At 38.1% G+C, this 18,604-nt stretch overlaps 1 protein-coding gene across 3 annotated transcripts in view; it reads right to left on the minus strand.

Moving 5' to 3' along the window:
- LOC144021355 (integrin alpha-X) overlaps positions 1-18,604 on the minus strand; it is a 51,441-nt gene that overhangs the window by 28,164 nt on the left and 4,673 nt on the right. For 2 of the 3 annotated variants that reach the window (XM_077525585.1, XM_077525584.1), the window contains exons 4-7: positions 3,776-3,858; positions 3,220-3,334; positions 3,001-3,131; positions 1,139-1,281 (exon numbers count right to left, since the gene is read on the minus strand). In XM_077525585.1, the coding sequence (XP_077381711.1) occupies positions 1,139-1,281; positions 3,001-3,131; positions 3,220-3,334; positions 3,776-3,858 (472 nt within the window). Of the gene's footprint in view, positions 1-1,138; positions 1,282-3,000; positions 3,132-3,219; positions 3,335-3,775; positions 3,859-6,111; positions 6,178-18,604 lie in introns of those variants that run through there. The other variant, XM_077525586.1, reaches the window with a different exon arrangement.

The raw sequence follows: 18,604 nt of genomic DNA on the forward strand, positions 1-18,604 counted from the left end.
AATATTGCTTCATTTATTGTTTTTCATTTGTTTATTTCATAAGCATTCCATACAGTTCAGTAGTCCACCGTATAATTTCATGCAGGGAGATAGCGGCATACTGTCACGTACGTTGCGTTACGTGAAGTTATGTTGAATATTTATGAATGAAGAAAGCTATCTAGTTTTATACTCGAGTAAATTGTGTTTTACCATTCACGGTCCAAAGGAGAAACCATTGTAGAATGACGTCACTTGTAGTCCGTCGGTGAAGTCGGGGTCCTTCTTTTTTTTCCGAGTGCAAGTGGAATTTCTGAGTTCAAGGGGGCGTTCCCGTACACACTTCCTGGTTTGAACTCGGAAAAGTCCGACTTCCGACCATCCTTGAATGCAGCATTAGGGCGAGTTAGCAACAGACGAGTTACGGACGAGTTACGTTCCTACGCTGGCCATGTAACACGAATTTCGATTTAAGTCATATTTCACCAATAGAGTCGATATTTACATCAAACTACTTTGCACAGTAATTATCAAAAAACATCTTTGCGTGACCCGGAAGAGCCGGAACAATTATTTCGTGTTTCCGCATGGACAGTCATTGCTGACGGACAGCAAAGCGTAACTAATGGAAACTTAATTAAAGGCGGAAATGTGACCTGCTCGATGGACATCTGTTGCTGGAGGTAATAACAACACAACTTTATATAACTTTAAAAAATGGCGGGATTATTGTGGGAAATTAAGGGAAAAGAATGTGCTACGGACGAGGCACTGGCGCCGTAGGTCGCGTACGACGTAACTCGAGGACTCCCTGTATTTATAAAGGGAAATTGCTTGCAGGTGTGCATAAGGGTGTGTACACATGGTTTTATAAATCTCAGTTTTTTTCTGCATCGGCCTACGTGAAGTTTGGGTTTTATTCGTACGTACTTTAATATGAAGGTTCTCGCGTACAGTTTTATAAATGATGACCCAGGTGCGCTGTGCGACACCAGTGTACTAGCTTGTGTCTGTGTGGCAGACAATGTGATTGTGATTGAGATTGATTTATCGTATTCTACTCAACAGTACAGTCGCAAGGTACAGAAAATCTAATAGTATAACCCTGCCTTTTCACCAAAAAAACGAAAATTGTAATGAATGTCTTCATATAACTTACAACACAAATTGAAGGGCTTCGTGGGTGTTGGTGAGGTCCTCCATATGACGCTCTTCTCTAAGTTTTTGGCGTGCACTGCCTTTTTGATAGTCAAGAAAATCAAAGACTGTTCTGGGAAATGAGGAAAACTGAACTGCTGCAAACTGAAAAAACACACAGTGAGTGTTTGTTAAACATATAGCAGAACCTAAAGTCAAACAATTTCTGAGTGTATCCAAAATCTTGAACCATCATCTTGGACAAAGATGCTTCTAAAGTCAAATAGAAGTTTGTGCTCAAAACACCATCATGGTGTCCTAAGACCTGAGCAAGTCAAGTCAAGTCAAGAAATCTTTATTTATAGCATGTAAAGCAGAGGTCCTCAATTTGCAGACACAGGTGGTGTCTTTCTTATACAGTACTGTCAAGTTTTAGCTGGGGTTGACGACCCAAGCGTGGGGAAGCAGTAATTCAATTTAACAAAAACAAAAAGGCAAACAAGGTACTCAAAAAATCACCACAACAACAAATAAACAAAGTCCAAGAACATGAGTCAAAGTAACAAACAAATACATGTGGAACACGACGTGACAAGGACATTGACATGAACCCAACAAGGACGGAACAAAAGCAGGGATCTAAATACACATTTTGTCAAATGTATTTCAATGGGTTATTCGCAAGCCAGCAATTAAGAATGTGAGCCCTTCCCCTCTCTCAAAAGAAAACAAATAAACGAATCTAACATGCTCCCTATTCACATTTGAGACAGTGTAATGAATCACAACACGAGGGAGGGAAAATGAATAGTTCGTCCCAATTTGGACATTCACACGTAGGGGAGTACTCACTTTTGCTGCAAGATGTTGAGACATTAATGGATGTGTTCAATTGCATTATTTTGAGGAGACAGTAAACTTCACTGTCTCCTTTAGTGTAGCAAAGTCTCAATTATAAAATGGAAGGAGTGTTTTCACTTTTGTCCATTTTTCTTAACTGTTTAGTCCTCACAAGGGTCATGGGGGTGCTGGAGCCTATCCCAGCTGGCTTAGGGCAGTAGGTGGGGTACACCCTGAACTGGTTGCCAGCCAATTATAGGGCACACAGAGACGAACAACTATCCACACTCACAAGCACACCTAGAGACAATTCAGGGCGCCCAATGAACCTGAGATGCAGGTCTTTGGATTCCACCCAGGAAGGCCGAAGCCTGGACTCGATCTTGCATCCTCAGCACTGGGAGGCAAACGTGCTAACCAGTCAACCACTGTGCCGCCCCGTTTTCACTTTTGTGAAATACTTTTTTTTTTTATTATACAGTGGTTAGCTTTTCTTTGTATTAGTTGTTAAAGGCCCAGTCTGCCGGTTTCACTCAGGAAAATGCACTTTTTAAATACAGGATTTAAACAAACAACAAATAAACAAATTACTTCTCAATTTACAGATCTGGGCTTCTCTTCATGTCAGGTGGTGATTTTGTCTTAACCGGCAGACTGGGCCTTTATTGTTAATGTGTTAAGGGTAGACAATCAGACACAGTCTTGGTGCTAGCCGCTAGCTGGCTCGTGGGCTGAGATGATTCAGAACGCAAGGGACTGGCAGTGGTGTCTTCGAATATGTCACTGCCACGGTCTGAGTTATTCCAAGGTGTGTAATGTATTTAAAAACACCTCTTTGAATTTACAATAATTTGCCTACCTGTACAATTAATCCAAAATTTATGATGGTGACAGCTGGAATCCAGAATAGATTAACCAATTTAACCAGAGTTTCAATTTGTTTTGAAATTGGGACAACTTTAATGGTGACTACTGGGGTCACAGTTTATGTTTGTCTTTGAAGCTTCCATTGTAAAGTCACAACTCCGTCGATGTGCCACTGACCTTGATTGATGTGTTTTTGAGGCTGTTCATTATATCCAGTATGAAATCTTTATTTTTTTCAAAGTCATCTTCACTCATGCTCCCTGACCCATCAAAAAGGAAGACGAGATCTACAGTCTTCTTTCTGCATTCTACGAGGAAAATATAATAATTGGCCACTGCATTGGAAGAATCACCCTCTGGCCAAAATGACTTCAGCTTTGAATGAATGTGTTTTACCTTGAAAAAGTGGTTTGAAAGAGGTGAGCTCCTGAAGATCCTCTGTCATCTTGTAGCACACACTGTTCAGGTAGGAGTTCTCATAACATTCGTGAGTGATATAAGGGCTGCAAACCTTCATGAGAACATGGGTGGCAAACGTTACATCCAAAATATCGTCATCATCATCATCATCATTATCATCATAAAGTTTGTGATTAGATTATAATTAGAGCAAGAGAACATTTGGTACACACTTCTTATCAATGTAAAGAAACATGAAGCCTAAAGTGATGTCTGTGTGCTGGATTATTTGCAGAAACCAAAAGGAGATACAGGATATTCTGTTAACTTTAATTTCATTATTCAAAGAAAAAGACGAGTTCTGACAAGCCACAAAATAAAAAGTGAACGATAACCCCCTTAAAAAATAAATAAATAAATACAGGGAAAGGTGCAGGAAACAAAAACACAATTGTTTAGAAAGACAAAACGTGAGCTTTTATATTTATTTACAAATTAAAAGTGAAGATATAATGGCATTAATATGGCAAGAAATTGTTTTTGGTATCCTTACAGTGAACTCGGAGTGTATGGGGTCTTCAGCTATGGACATTCCAAAGTGCTTGACTTGTACTTCTTTGTCTTCAAATGAAAATCCTGTGACAATAACATTTCAGTGGTGCTATTAATTACGATTATGTGCAATTTGTTTGAAAGTGAAACGCACTGTTAGAAGGTTTACACAAAAACTAAAGTGACCTATAGTGCTGTGCTATTTCTATGAAATGGGACAGTAAGAACACATAACATTTTAGTGCTAAGCTGAATGTCATCAATAGGTGAAATACAAGCCAGTGTGAAGTGCTGTGAGTGCCATGATAGGTGGGAAAGCGCTTTCCAAGGGAAAGACCAAGACCATTAATTAGCGATTTCCTGTTTTTGGTGTTTTGGGTCACTTAGAATCATTGTGCTTTTTGAGGAATTCTGCTGGTACAGTCTTTTCCCTCAAATGGATCATTGAACCAAAAAGACAAAGACAAAGACTTTAGTCCACAATAACATGCTAACTCAAATGCGCTAAATATGAATGTCTTATAAATGTCTTCTTTTTAAAGCGATAATTTGTTAGTTTGTTGTAAAAATTCAAATTGGTGAAAATATAGTGAGAATCAGTCACATCCAAATGACGTCTCTAAACATTATTTCACTATTTAATCAACATTCACACAAAAACACTCAAAGTGTCCATATTTGTTTGTCTATGGTTAAACAGTGATGACATTATGAGCAAAAAACACTATTGGCTGTTTAACGAACTCCTAAATAATTACCAGGGCGAACTCCTGTCTTATGCCGATGTCAGACTACACGAAAACAGCCCAATTTTAGCCCGACCGACGTGTACAAACGGGGCAAGTGGTATACTATTTTGGGTTGTCTTGACGTAGCGTCGCCCGTGTAGTGTGACACGTTCAACGACTGGTCGCCTGTTGTCCGGTCGGTTCACGACCATCACGACGAAAGTCTAGCATGTTAGAATTTTTGCTCGTCTTGACGCATAATGTGACATACCTACGTCGTCGTCCGTTTGGTTCCACAGCATTGACCAATAGCGAGAGGGAGCGAAACGTCAATCACACACTGAACAGCACATTATAGCTCTTTTTATTTATGTATACATTTGTTTATTTATTCGTTTATGTATTTATTTATTTATCCCCTGGATATTTCATGGGATGGGGCCAGACAGGTGCATCTCGAGGGGGGAAGAAAAAAAAAAAAGCGCCCCGCTGCAGCGCTGCGGTTGCATGGAGCGCGCACGCATCCGTCCAACCCGTCAGGCAACGGCGACGTGAATATAGAGGACCAAAATATATTGTGACTGTTGTTCTAATAATTTCAGAGATTTTGGCATATGAGTAGGGATGGGCACATATTAAAAAAAGTATAGTGGCCAGCACCTGTCAAAATTTGATGGATGACCAATCAGAAGGCGTTATTTTGAATTAAGCCCCGCCCCTTCCCGCCCCCATCCAATCAGAAGCCGTTATTTTGAACTAAGCCCCGCCCCCTTCCGCCTTCTCAACCAATTAGAAGTCGTTATTTTGAATTACGCCCCGCCCCGCCCCGCCCCTTCCCGCCCCCTAACCAATCAGAAGCGGGGGGACAGCACCTGTCAAAAATTGACAGGTACCCCGCCCCCCATCCAATCAGAAGCCGTTATTTTGAATTAATCCCCGCCCCTTAACCAATCAGAAGCCGGGGCAGCATCTGTCAAAATTTGACAGGTCCCCCGCACCCCTCCCCTCACCCCCCTCCTGCACCCCAGCCCACCGCCTCCCTCCCCGTGTACGTGTGTTTCCGGTAGATAATGTCGTGACCCCATCCGCTAATCAAGATCGTGACAGGAACGGGGGATAATGTCGTGTCTGCTAATCAAAATCGTGGTTAGTCGTTATCGTCCTGTCAAAAAGTTTTCGTCAAACTGACAGCTCTCACTCGAGTCGTGTTACAGGTCCCCCGGCCCCCTCCCCTCACCCCCCTGAAGTCGTGGCTCTCATTCGAGTCGTGCAGGAAGCGCGCCCCCACCTTCCTGATACCTCTCACTCGAGTCGTGTCACAGGAAGCGCACACATCCCCCGCTATCGTGTATGTGTGTGCGTGCATGTAAAATAGTGTGAAGCTCTCTTATAGGTCGCTTGCACATCGTAATGCATCATGGGAGTTTTTTCTTCGGGCGCCATCTTGGGTGTCCGCCGGTTCACAAGGTACACTCGTGAGTTACACGGTAGAGCTTATCAACCTGATGTCATTTACGCAGTATTTTCACGATTTACCGGAAGATCAAAAACAACGATACAGGCAGAAGGTGTCTCTGTGTGGTGGGATTGATCCTAATTACGTCCTTACCAAGGGTGATTTTTTTTTGACGGAGAAAGCTTGCTGGCCAAATGTGACTTCTCTGGACATTTTTCACTACCTCGTGTTGACAACATGCTCCATAACACGCCAACAAATCCCTGGAGTGAAAGTGTTGTGAATATTTAAAAAATGTAGTCCATTTGCTTCATGTTTTTTAAAATAAATAAAAGAAACTTACCGGTGTTTCCGAATGTGAAGTTGAGTCTCGTCTCCTTAGGGTTTTTTTTTTTTTTTTTTTTTTTTATAAAAAAGGGTTTTTCTTTTTTTCTTTTTTTAAATAGAAGGGGTTGGTTTCTAACTGAAGGAGATGGTGAGGGAAATACAAACGAAAAAATAAAACGATTATTCGTGCGTATAGGTCGTTATTTTTGAAAAGACAATTTCTGAACCGCCTGCACGTTCGTCGCTTGAAGACATCTGACATTGTAAAAAAGCTAAACGGGGGGTGGCGGAGAGGAGTGACTGCCTCTCCCATGGTGAACGGCGTCATCTTTTGGACTGACAGACGTGGAAGGTAGGTATTAGAATGTGATAAGTTTGTTATTATTTTTAATTTTAAATAGAGTGAGGCGTGAAATTAATCGGTTGATGTTTTGTGCGTTGTATTTGATAGCAATGCTATAAAGAAATTTTGGCAGGATGAACACAATAAAGTTAGTCTAATTTTGTCTACAAAAGTAAATTAGGGTATTAAAATGTTGATATTTAATGTAAAACCTAAAAATTTTATTCAAAGGTATTCAATTTGTAAATTATACATTTTGGATGATGGAACAATGCATGGCATTAGAGTAGCCTTTAAATATTAAGTGGGGTTAATTTTAAATTCTTGGGGGACTGTAGATCGAAACTAGCATTGTACTAAATCTGACGCAGCCATCTTTTTAATGTTACTGAACACTGTCCTTATAATAAACTAAACTCAACTCATTTACGTTTCGGTCACAAATGACATGTTTTATTTTTTATACGGTATCTAATACAAGAGGACGGATGCTAGAATTTGTACATTTTGTATATACGTGATGTTTACAGGCATGCTTAGACGTATATGTTTTTATTATTTTATGTTTATGATGTGTATAAGAGGGGCGGCACGGTAGTCGAGTGGTTAGCACGTCCGCTTCCCAGTTCTGAGGTCTCCGGTTCGAGTCCAGGCTCGGACCTTCCTGGGTGGAGTTTGCATGTTCTCCCCGTGCCCGCGTGGGTCTTCTCCGGGTACTCCGGTCTCCTCCCACATTCCAAAGACATGCATGGCAGGTTAATTGGGCGCTCCGAATTGTCCCTAAATGTGCGTGTGAGTGTGGATGGTTGTTTGTCTCTGTGTGCCCTGCGATTGGTTGGCAACCAGTCCAGGGTGTCCCCCGCCTACTGCCCAGAGCCAGCTGAGATAGGCGCCAGCAGCCCCCGCGACCCTTGTGAGGAATAAGCGGTCAAGAAAATGGATGGATGGATGGATGGATAGATGTGTATAAGAGTACGCTGGTTGGGGAGGGACGGGAAAATTTGTTTACCTTTTTTTGTGTTTAAAAAAGATAATAATTGTACTAGTTTAAAAAAAATACTGATTTCTGGAGAGAATATGTAATCACAAACTCAGGCAGGAACTGCATGTGGACATTATTGGTCAGACGTCTGACAGTGTGTGTGTGTTTTTTGTTTTTTTGTGTGTGTTTTTTCCCATTAGTAAAACAGACTGTTATATCTGATGCTTTAGTCTGAAGTATACTTTGTATTATCACACAAGCGATTCTATACCTTCTTTTTAAAACTAAGAGAATTGAAAGTATGAAACTTTGAGTTTCTTGATACGTTAAAAGATTTATACTCTACTCAACCCTTAATCTTTAATCTTAAAGCTGTTCTTTGCAACAATTTAACCAAAGACATCTTCTTATTAGTAGATTAACACCTTAGTCTCTTACAAAGGGTATTCCTGTAAGCCCTTGGCTAATAGTTTTTTAGAAAGGATCCACGGTTTGAATTTATGACGCTATAGATGCATTATGTATATGAGGAAGGGTGTGTACAGTTTTATTTTAGGGCTGTAGCAATTCAAAATGGGATTTTCCACATTTACCAGATTTAACACCTTAGTCTCTTACAAAGGGTATTCCTGTAAGCCCTTGGCTAATAGTTTTTTAGAAAGGATCCACGGTTTGAATTTATGACGCCATAGATGCATTTGTACATGAAGAAGGGTGTGTACACTTTTATTTTAGGGCTGTAGCAATTCAAAATGGAATTTTCCACATTTACCAGATTTAAAGACACACTTATATGTTATCCTAAATGTGATTCACTGTGCAAAATAATAATACTAATGACACTAAATCACGAAAAGACAAATAATTCCTACAAAACAAAAGAGGAACCTCACGGCGAGGCGTTGCTCACGTTCTAGTTGTAAACCTGCTTTGGGGATATACATTTTCTACAAATGTACCACTGAGAATATTTACGAGCTTGTAAATAAAATACTAAAGGGGCACCAACATGAAAAATTAAATTTTCTGAGCTTTTAGCTGTGTTAAAATGCTCTTACCTCACCAAATACATGACCGAATTGGAGTTTTCCTCCATTCTCCCCTCTCTGAGAAATTCTGCTCTACAAAACACCAGCCCCTCCCAACCTGAGAAAACAAGCTGTTGGCGGTCTTTGACATCATAAGGTTACCCTCTCTCACGTTTTTGTTGTACGTCTAGCTATGTATTTTATGTTTTTGAGCTGTTGTATATAAGATTGCGTTGTACATAAGAATTTTACCCTCTCTTACGTTTTTGTTGCGCTACAAAACTAATAAATGTACTGATTTATTTTTTTTTAAAAAAGGGATTAGGCTTAGAGAAGGTGTTGGTGGCACTCTCGTGAACAAAGCGCGCAAGTTGTTTTAGCTCCTCTGCAGATGTGTACTTGTATAAACGGTTATTTTTCTGTTTCTAGTTTTGTTACCGCTAGTGCTATAATTTGTGTCTATACGATTTTTATCGGATGTCTCGATGTATTTTTGTTGTTGTTTAAGTTTATGAGGTTTGTATATACGAATGCGCTGTGTGAAAATGGGTTTTACCCTCTAACGTTTTTGTAATATTAAAAAAAAACAACTAATAAATATACTGTTTTTTTTTGTTTTTCTGAAACTGATTTATGAAAAGGGCTTGTAATCACAAACTTTTTTTTTTTTTTAAGCAGTAACTGATTTAGGAGGAGGAGGGGAGGCTGGTCCAAAGTGTGCATGTGTGCATGCGTGTGTAGGGGTGTCAGTGTTTTCGCCTAGGGGCTAGTAAAACAGTCTTTGAAAGTGATTGTCATGAAATTATTCTTTAATTTACTAGGGCAATGTATTGTGGGGATCATACTTTTTGAAATCTTCAAGCTGTTGTTTGTAAGAGTCTTCTATCTTGATGTTAGCCTTTTTATCTGAATATGTATGAATGAAATATCTTCTAATTATTACCTCGGATTCTTTCAATGGATACCCCTGTAACCCTTAGGTTAGTAGTTTTTTTTAGAAAGTATTCGGGTATGAAATATGTTTTTATTATGTTAGGGATATGGTGCGTACGTGAAGAAGGGTGATGTAGTTTTATTTTTGCTTTGTTTTGTTTCTGTTTTAGTTTTTTAGGTGGGTGAAGGCTTCGTTTTAAGGTGCAAGGTGTATTTTGTGCAAATAATATAGGGATACTTACTTTTTATTTTTGTGTGTACTTGTATAAACGGTTATTTTTCTGTTTCTAGTTTTGTTACCGCTAGTGCTACGTGTTATAATTTGTGTCTATACGATTTTTATCGGATGTCTCTATGTATTTTTGTTGTTGTTTAAGTTTATGAGGTTTTGTATATACGAGTGCGCTGTGTGAAAAAGGGTTTTACCCTCTAACGTTCTTGTAATATTAAAAAAAAACCTAATAAATATACTGTTTTGAAATCTTTAAGCTGTTGTTTGTAAGAGTCTTCTGTCTTGATGTTAGCCTTTTTATTTGATTATGTATGAATGAAATATCTTCTAATTATTACCTTGGCTTCTTTCAATGGATACCCCTGTAAGGCTTAGGATTGTAGTTTTTTAGAAAGTATTCGGGTATGAAATATGTTTTTATTATGTTCGGGACATGGTGCGTATGTGAAGAAGGGTGATGTAGTTTTATTTTTGTTTTGTCTCCGTTTTAGTTTTTTAGGGGGGATGCAGGCATCGTTTTATGGTGCCAGGTGTATTTTGTGCAAATAATATATGGATACTTACTTTTTATTTTTGGTTCCGTTTTGTTACCGATAGTGCCTTGTTTCGTGAAACCTTTATGTTTTGTTTTTTTTTTTTGTTTTTTTTTTAACTTGCCCCTCGAGGACAAATAAAACGTCTCTAGACTTATCGCTAGCGAAGATGTAGCACGTTTAACACTCTAAATAATTTTATCGCTGTACGATGTATTCGAACTAAGAGATCCCAAGTCTTTGTGAGTTTTTTTTTTCTTTTAAATACTTAGAAATACCCATTGTTAAATTAGCCTATAAGATATTATTGAATATGATAGTCTGTAAGATTAGCTATGCTAAATCACCCCTGGGGTTAAAACACAAAACTACGAGATTTAATCAGAGCGTAGCAATCTACCGCGAGGATCTTTTTTAATCTTAAAACCGCTCTTTGCAGCAATTTACCTAAACATATAGTGAACAAACGTGTATCTTGCATGACTAAGAGACATTTAACTTTTGATTGAACGATTTATTTTTTTCCTTACGAATCGCGCTTACTTTCCGATGGTACGCATAGGTAAACAATTTTTTACACGCATATTTACACATTACACGCTTAATACAATTATATCTTGCATTTATTACCCAGACGTCCGGAGAGTAGTCCCAAACCAATTCACCCTCCCTCTCCTCAGGCCCGGCAGAAGCCGTCGGTAGACTGGTTAGCGAGTCATCGTCGTCCGCGGAGGTCTCAAGAGAGGAAACGTTACGTTCCGTACCGTCCTCAGTCGGGCGATCGTCGGTTTGAGGAGACCCGGGCGGCGGGTTGTTCCCCTCTTCCTCAGCAATAGGGTCTAACGTCTGTAAATATAAACGTAGGTAACCCTCCTTTTTTATCCATCCATCCATCCATCCATCCATTTTCTTGACCGCTTATTCCTCACAAGGGTCGCGGGGGCTGCTGGCGCCTATCTCAGCTGGCTCTGGGCAGTAGGCAGGGGACACCCTGGACCGGTTGCCACCCAATCGCAGGGCACACAGAGACGAACAACCATCCACACTCACACGCACACCTAGGGACAATTCGGAGCGCCCAATTAACCTGCCATGCATGTCTTTGGAATGTGGGAGGAGACCGGAGTACCCGGAGAAGACCCACGCGGGCACGGGGAGAACATGCAAACTCCACCCAGGAAGGTCGCAGCCTGGAATCGAACCGGAGACCTCAGAACTGGGAAGCGGACGTGCTAACCACTCGACTACCGTGCCGCCCTCCTTTTTTATTATTATTATTATTATTGATGTTATTAGGCTACATCGATTCGTCAAAAGTAGTTTACTGGGATGGATGCCATAGACCCGAAGTCAGCAGACGATATTGAGGGTAAGTTGCAAGCGGTCATAGGGCTGGAACTACGGTAGGGTCCGTCGATAAAGGTTACGTTTGCCTCATCCTCTTCGACGTCCGAACGCTCAGGACTAGATGTTGTAAGATTTGGCGGCTCGCTGAAAGTCTGCATACTTCTGGAGAGTCGTGGGGATGTCCAGAACGTTCTAACTCGATCCCCCGGAGGTGGTGGCACTAGTGAATCTCCTCAAAGATTATCAAACGTTCGCAATGTTAGGTTTTTTTTTCTCGAAGGGGGAGTGTTAGATGACGTCCGAGCGGTTAAATACTTTTATTAGCACGAGACCCCACAGGGGGCGTGGATTTTTACCAAAAAAAAAAAAAAAAAAAAAAAAAAAAAAAAGGTTGGTGGCGCTAAAACTACAGATTTTTTTTAAAATGAAAGTCAGAGAGTCTCCTTGATTCCTTCGCACATTAAAAACAATATGCGACTATTATAAAACATTTACCGTAAAATAAAACATCTTTGAATAAGTCCCCCTGTTTTAATCCGGGATAAAACATTTAACGATAATATTCGTCAGTAAAAACACAAGGGGTATATAGTCTAAGCCGACGTTTAAAGCGTGTAAAGACGTCGCTAAAGAGTAAACTCTCGGAATAACTTTAAATTGTAAAACGTTAGCCTCACGAATAATTAGTCAATACGGGAATCGAGTAGTTAAATGTTGATTACAAATTTTAACGGTAGACGTACGCATTCAATAAAAATACAAGCGGGCATTTAATACTCGGCAAAGTCACGCCTAGAGTTTTAAAATCCGTAAAAACCATAAAAATGTGTAAACACGTTTTGTTTTGCTTTGTTTTGGAGGGACCGAGTATTTTGAAACATTTCATAGTAAACCGTAAGGAGAACTAAAAAGTTTCATAAAGGTAATAATTTGACTTTATAAAAAAAACAAAAAAAACAAAAAAACAGTACCTAACTAACTCAACTCGAGTTTATTTTATACAGCGCCTTCAAACAGTCTAAGCCATCGTAAACTTAATATCAAAAGTAGGTAAATATACGAATAAAAACGGATCTGAAATGAATAAGAAGTAGATGTGTAAATAAGTATCCATATATTATTAACATAAAATACATCAGACAGTTTAAAATGATACCAAGTAAACCAGATAACTTAAAAATGAATAAAATACAAGTAATTAAATATTCAATTCAATTCAAAAACGTTTTATTTGTCCTCGAGGGGCAAGTTAAAAAAAACAAAACATGAAACCAATGAACATTAAAAAAAATAAAAACAAATACGAAAAATAATAAATAACAATAAAAAAACAAAATAAAGTGCTCCGTGCTTCACACTAAAGTGCTACGTGTCAGTCAGTCAGTCGCAATTTGGGCCGGGAGGGGGTCACTGTTCAAGAGATTTAGTGTTCTGGGGACAAATGTAGTCCTCCTCCTCCGCCGCTGTGTTCGTCAGAGTGGGCGTCTCAGCCTGCTGAGATGATGGAAGCCACTCAAACATTCGATGAAGTGAGTGAGAGGGATCGAGCAGGATTCGGTCACAAAAGGAAGATAAGGCTCTGACAGGGTGTCCAATGATTTTTGAACAGACTTTAGTGATATTAAGTAGACGAGTCCGGTCTCGCAGGGGTGATGGAATGGAACCAAGAAGTGAATGGGAAAGTTAGAATACGCACTCATATACAAGTAACTAACATACGGCTAAAAGCAAAAGTAGGTAAATGTACGAGTAAAAATTTATCAGAAATCAATAAGTATCCATATATTATTTGTACAAAATACACCGACCACCTTAAAACGATGCAAAGATGTGTTTTAAGATGATAGCGAAACGTCATAAATGTAATACAAGTTAATCATACCGGTAAGAAAAACATAAAACTATAAAATAGTGTCATCGATCATCTATTGTGAGAACTCAGAAACTATTGTAAAAAAACAATATAGTACGAATAATATTTTTATCTGAATTATGTCGCTGTTTTTAAAGCGTTAGACGGGTAGACGTCTTAAATAATATTATTCAATCAAATTAAGTAATATAGTAGCTGTTATTTCACAATCAGGGCGGTACGTTAGCTGGCTTCTTAGCATAAAGGGTTGTGAGATCGAGTCCTGCCTCCGGCCTTGTTGGGTAGACTTTGCGTGTTCTCCCAAATTCCTAAAAAAAAAAAAAAAAACACGCGTAGTAGGCAAATTAAAGAGTCCCGATGTGTAAATATGCGTGTAAAAAATTGTTTACCTACGCGTACCATCGGAAAGTAAGCGCGATTCGTAAGGAAAAAAATAAATCGTTCAATCAAAAGTTAAATGTCCCATAGTCAGACAAGATACACGTTTGTTCACTATATGTTTAGGTAAATTGCTGCAAAGAGCGGTTTTAAGATTAAAAAAGATCCTCGCGGTAGATTGCTACGCTCTGATTAAATCTCGTAGTTTTGTGTTTTAACCCCAGGGGTGATTTAGCATAGCTAATCTTACAGACTATCATATTCAATAATATCTTAAAGGCTAATTTAACAATGGGTATTTCTAAGTATTTAAAAGAAGAAAAAAAACTCACAAAGACTTGGGATCTCTTAGTTCGAATACATCGTACAGCGATAAAATTATTTAGAGTGTTAAACGTGCTACATCTTCGCTAGCGATAAGTCTAGAGACGTTTTATTTGTCCTCGAGGGGCAAGTTAAAAAAAAACAAAAAAACAAAACAAAACATAAAGGTTTCACGAAACAAGGCACTATCGGTAACAAAACAGAACCAAAAATAAAAAGTAAGTATCCATATATTATTTGCACAAAATACACCTGGCACCATAAAACGATGCCTGCATCCCCCCTAAAAAACTAAAACGGAGACAAAACAAAAATAAAACTACATCACCCTTCTTCACGTACGCACCATGTCCCGAACATAATAAAAACATATTTCATACCCGAATACTTTCTAAAAAACTACAATCCTAAGCCTTACAGGGGTATCCATTGAAAGAAGCCAAGGTAATAATTAGAAGATATTTCATTCATACATAATCAAATAAAAAGGCTAACATCAAGACAGAAGACTCTTACAAACAACAGCTTAAAGATTTCGAAACAGTATATTTATTAGTTTTTTTTTTAATATTACAAGAACGTTAGAGGGTAAAACCCTTTTTCACACAGCGCATTCGTATATACAAAACCTCATAAACTTAAACAACAACAAAAATACATAGAGACATCCGATAAAAATCGTATAGACACAAATTATAACACGTAGCACTAGCGGTAACAAAACTAGAAACAGAAAAATAACCGTTTATACAAGTACACACAAAAATAAAAAGTAAATATCCCTATATTATTTGCACAAAATACACCTGGCACCTTAAAACGAAGCGTTCACCCACCTAAAAAACTAAAACAGAAACAAAACAAAGCAAAAATAAAACTACATCACCCTTCTTCACGTACGCACCATATCCTTAACATAATAAAAACATATTTCATACCCGAATACTTTCTAAAAAAAAAAACTACTAACCTAAGGGTTACAGGGGTATCCATTGAAAGAATTCGAGGTAATAATTAGAAGATATTTCATTCATACATATTCAGATAAAAAGGCTAACATCAAGATAGAAGACTCTTACAAACAACAGCTTAAAGATTTCAAAAAGTATGATCCCCACAATACATTGCCCTAGTAAATTAAAGAATAATTTCATGACAATCACTTTCAAAGACTGTTTTACTAGCCCCTAGGCGAAAACACTGACACCCCTACACACGCATGCACACATGCACACTTTGGACCAGCCTCCCCTCCTCCTCCTAAATCAGTTACTGCTTAAAAAAAAAAAAAAGTTTGTGATTACAAGCCCTTTTCATAAATCAGTTTCAGAAAAACAAAAAAAAACAGTATATTTATTAGTTGTTGTTTTTTTAATATTAAAAAACGTTAGAGGGTAAAACCCATTTTCACACAGCGCATTCGTATATACAAACCTCAAACTTAAACAACAACAAAAATACATCGAGACATCCGATAAAAATCGTATAGACACAAATTATAGCACTAGCGGTAACAAAACTGGGAAACGGAAAAATAACCGTTTATACAAGTACACATCTGCAGAGGAGCTAAAACAACTTGCGCGCTTTGTTCACGAGAGTGCCACCAACACCTTCTCTAAGCCTAATCCCTTTTTTTTTTTTTTTAAATCAGTACATTTATTAGTTTTGTAGCGCAACAAAAACGTAAGAGCGGGTAAAATTCTTATGTACAACGCAATCTTATATACAACAGCTCAAAAACATAAAATACATAGCTAGACGTACAACAAAAACGTGAGAGAAGGTAACCTTATGATGTCAAAGACCGTCAACAGCTTGTTTTCTCAGGTTGGGAGGGGCTGGTGTTTTGTAGAGCAGAATTTCTCAGAGAAGGGAGAATGGAGGAAAACTCCCATTCGGTCATGTATTTGGTAAGAGCATTTTAACACAGCTAAAAGCTCCAAAAATTTAATTTTTCATGTTGGTGCCCCTTTAGTATTTTATTTACAAGCTCGTAAATATTCTCAGTGGTACATTTGTAGAAAATGTATATGCCCAAAGCAGGTTTACAACTAGAACATGAGCAACGCCTCGCCGTGAGGTTCCTCTTTTGTTTTGTAGGAAATATTTGTCTTTTCGTGATTTAGTGTCATTAGTATTATTATTTTGCACAGTGAATCACATTTAGGATAACATATAAGTGTGTCTTTAAATCTGGTAAATGTGGAAAATTCCATTTTGAATTGCTACAGCCCTAAAATAAAAGTGTACACACCCTTCTTCATGTACAAATGCATCTATGGCGTCATAAATTCAAACCGTGGATCCTTTCTAAAAAACTATTAGCCAAGGGCTTACAGGAATACCCTTTGTAAGAGACTAAGGTGTTAATCTACTAATAAGAAGATGTTTTTGGTTAAATTGTTGCAAAGAACAGCTTTAAGATTAAGGGTTAAGTAGAGTATAAATCTTTTAACGTATCAAGAAACTCAAAGTTTCATACTTTCAATTCTCTTAGTTTTAAAAAGAAGGTATAGAATCGCTTATAACATTTAGGATAACATAAGTGTGTCTTTAAATCTGGTAAATGTGGAAAATTCCATTTTGAATTGCTACAGCCCTAAAATAAAACTGTACACACCCTTCCTCATATACATAATGCATCTATGGCGTCATAAATTCAAACCGTGGATCCTTTCTAAAAAACTATTAGCCAAGAGCTTACAGGAATACCCTTTGTAAGAGACTAAGGTGTTAATCTACTAATAAGAAGATGTCTTTGGTTAAATTGTTGCAAAGAACCGCTTTAAGATTAAAGATTAAGGGTTAAGTAGAGTATAAATCTTTAAAGTTTCATACTTTCAATTCTCTTAGTTTTAAAAAGAAGGTATAGAATCGCTTGTGTGATAATACAAAGTATACTTCAGACTAAAGCATCAGATATAACAGTCTGTTTTACTAATGGGAAAAAACACACACAAAAAAACAAAAAAACACACACACACTGTCAGACGTCTGACCAATAATGTCCACATGCAGTTCCTGCCTGAGTTTGTGATTACATATTCTCTCCAGAAATCAGTATTTTTTTTAAACTAGTACAATTATCTTTTTTAAACACAAAAAAAGGTAAACAAATTTTCCCGTCCCTCCCCAACCAGCGTACTCTTATAAACATCATAAACATAAAATAATAAAAACATATACGTCTAAGCATGCCTGTAAACATCACGTATATACAAAATGTACAAAAATTCTAGCATCCGTCCTCTTGTATTAGATACCGTATAAAAAATAAAACATGTCATTTGTGACCGAAACGTAAATGAGTTGAGTTTAGTTTATTATAAGGACAGTGTTCAGTAACATTAAAAAGATGGCTGCGTCAGATTTAGTACAATGCTAGTTTCGATCTACAGTCCCCCAAAAATTTAAAATTAACGCCACTTAATATTTAAAGTCTACTCTAATGCCATGCATTGTTCCATCATCCAAAATGTATAATTTACAAATTGAATACCTTTGAATAAAATTTTTAGGTTTTACATTCAATATCAACATCTTAATACCCTAATTTACTTTTGTAGACAATATTAGACTAACTTTATTGTGTTCATCCTGCCAAAATTTCTTTATTGTATTGCTATCAAATACAACGCACAAAACATCAAATTTTGACAGGTGCTGCCCCGGCTTCTGATTGGTTAGGGGGCGGGAAGGGGGCGGGGATTAATTTGAAATAACGGCTTCTGATTGGATGGGGGGCGGGGTACCTGTCAATTTTTGACAGGTGCTGTCCCCCCGCTTCTGATTGGTTAGGGGGCGGGAAGGGGCGGGGCTTAATTAAAAATAACGACTTCTAATTGGCTGAGAAGGCGGAAGGGGGCGTGGCTTAGTTCAAAATAACGGCTTCTGATTGGAAGGGGGCGGGGCTTAATTCAAAATAACGGCTTCTGATTGGTCATCCATCAAATTTTGAGAGGTGCTGGCCACTATACTTTTTTCATATTTAGTGAGGATCGATCACATTTTCATATAGTCGGGCCAGGCCTCGCCGCCTTAACTGTCACACGCTCTCACTTGAAAGTTGTTTTTTTTTTCCCCCCGTCGGAGTGAGTGGCGTACTATCCAATGCACCGTACTAAAACAAGTCAAATATGAATAAATGAAGCTATAAAAAATACTCAAACAATATAATATATCAGTGTTTGATAAAATAATAAAACAAGATGTCATCCCGCAAATTAATTAACAAAATCTGCTATAATTACCCCGGCGCAAAAAAGGCTAAATAAATTAAAATACAGTGGTTTCTCCTAAATCATATTTGAAACACTATTGCGGAGCAGGGAGCGCAAGCAATG

This window comes from Festucalex cinctus, chromosome 6 (assembly GCF_051991245.1).
Source record: "Festucalex cinctus isolate MCC-2025b chromosome 6, RoL_Fcin_1.0, whole genome shotgun sequence".
Lineage (NCBI taxonomy): Eukaryota > Metazoa > Chordata > Actinopteri > Syngnathiformes > Syngnathidae > Festucalex > Festucalex cinctus.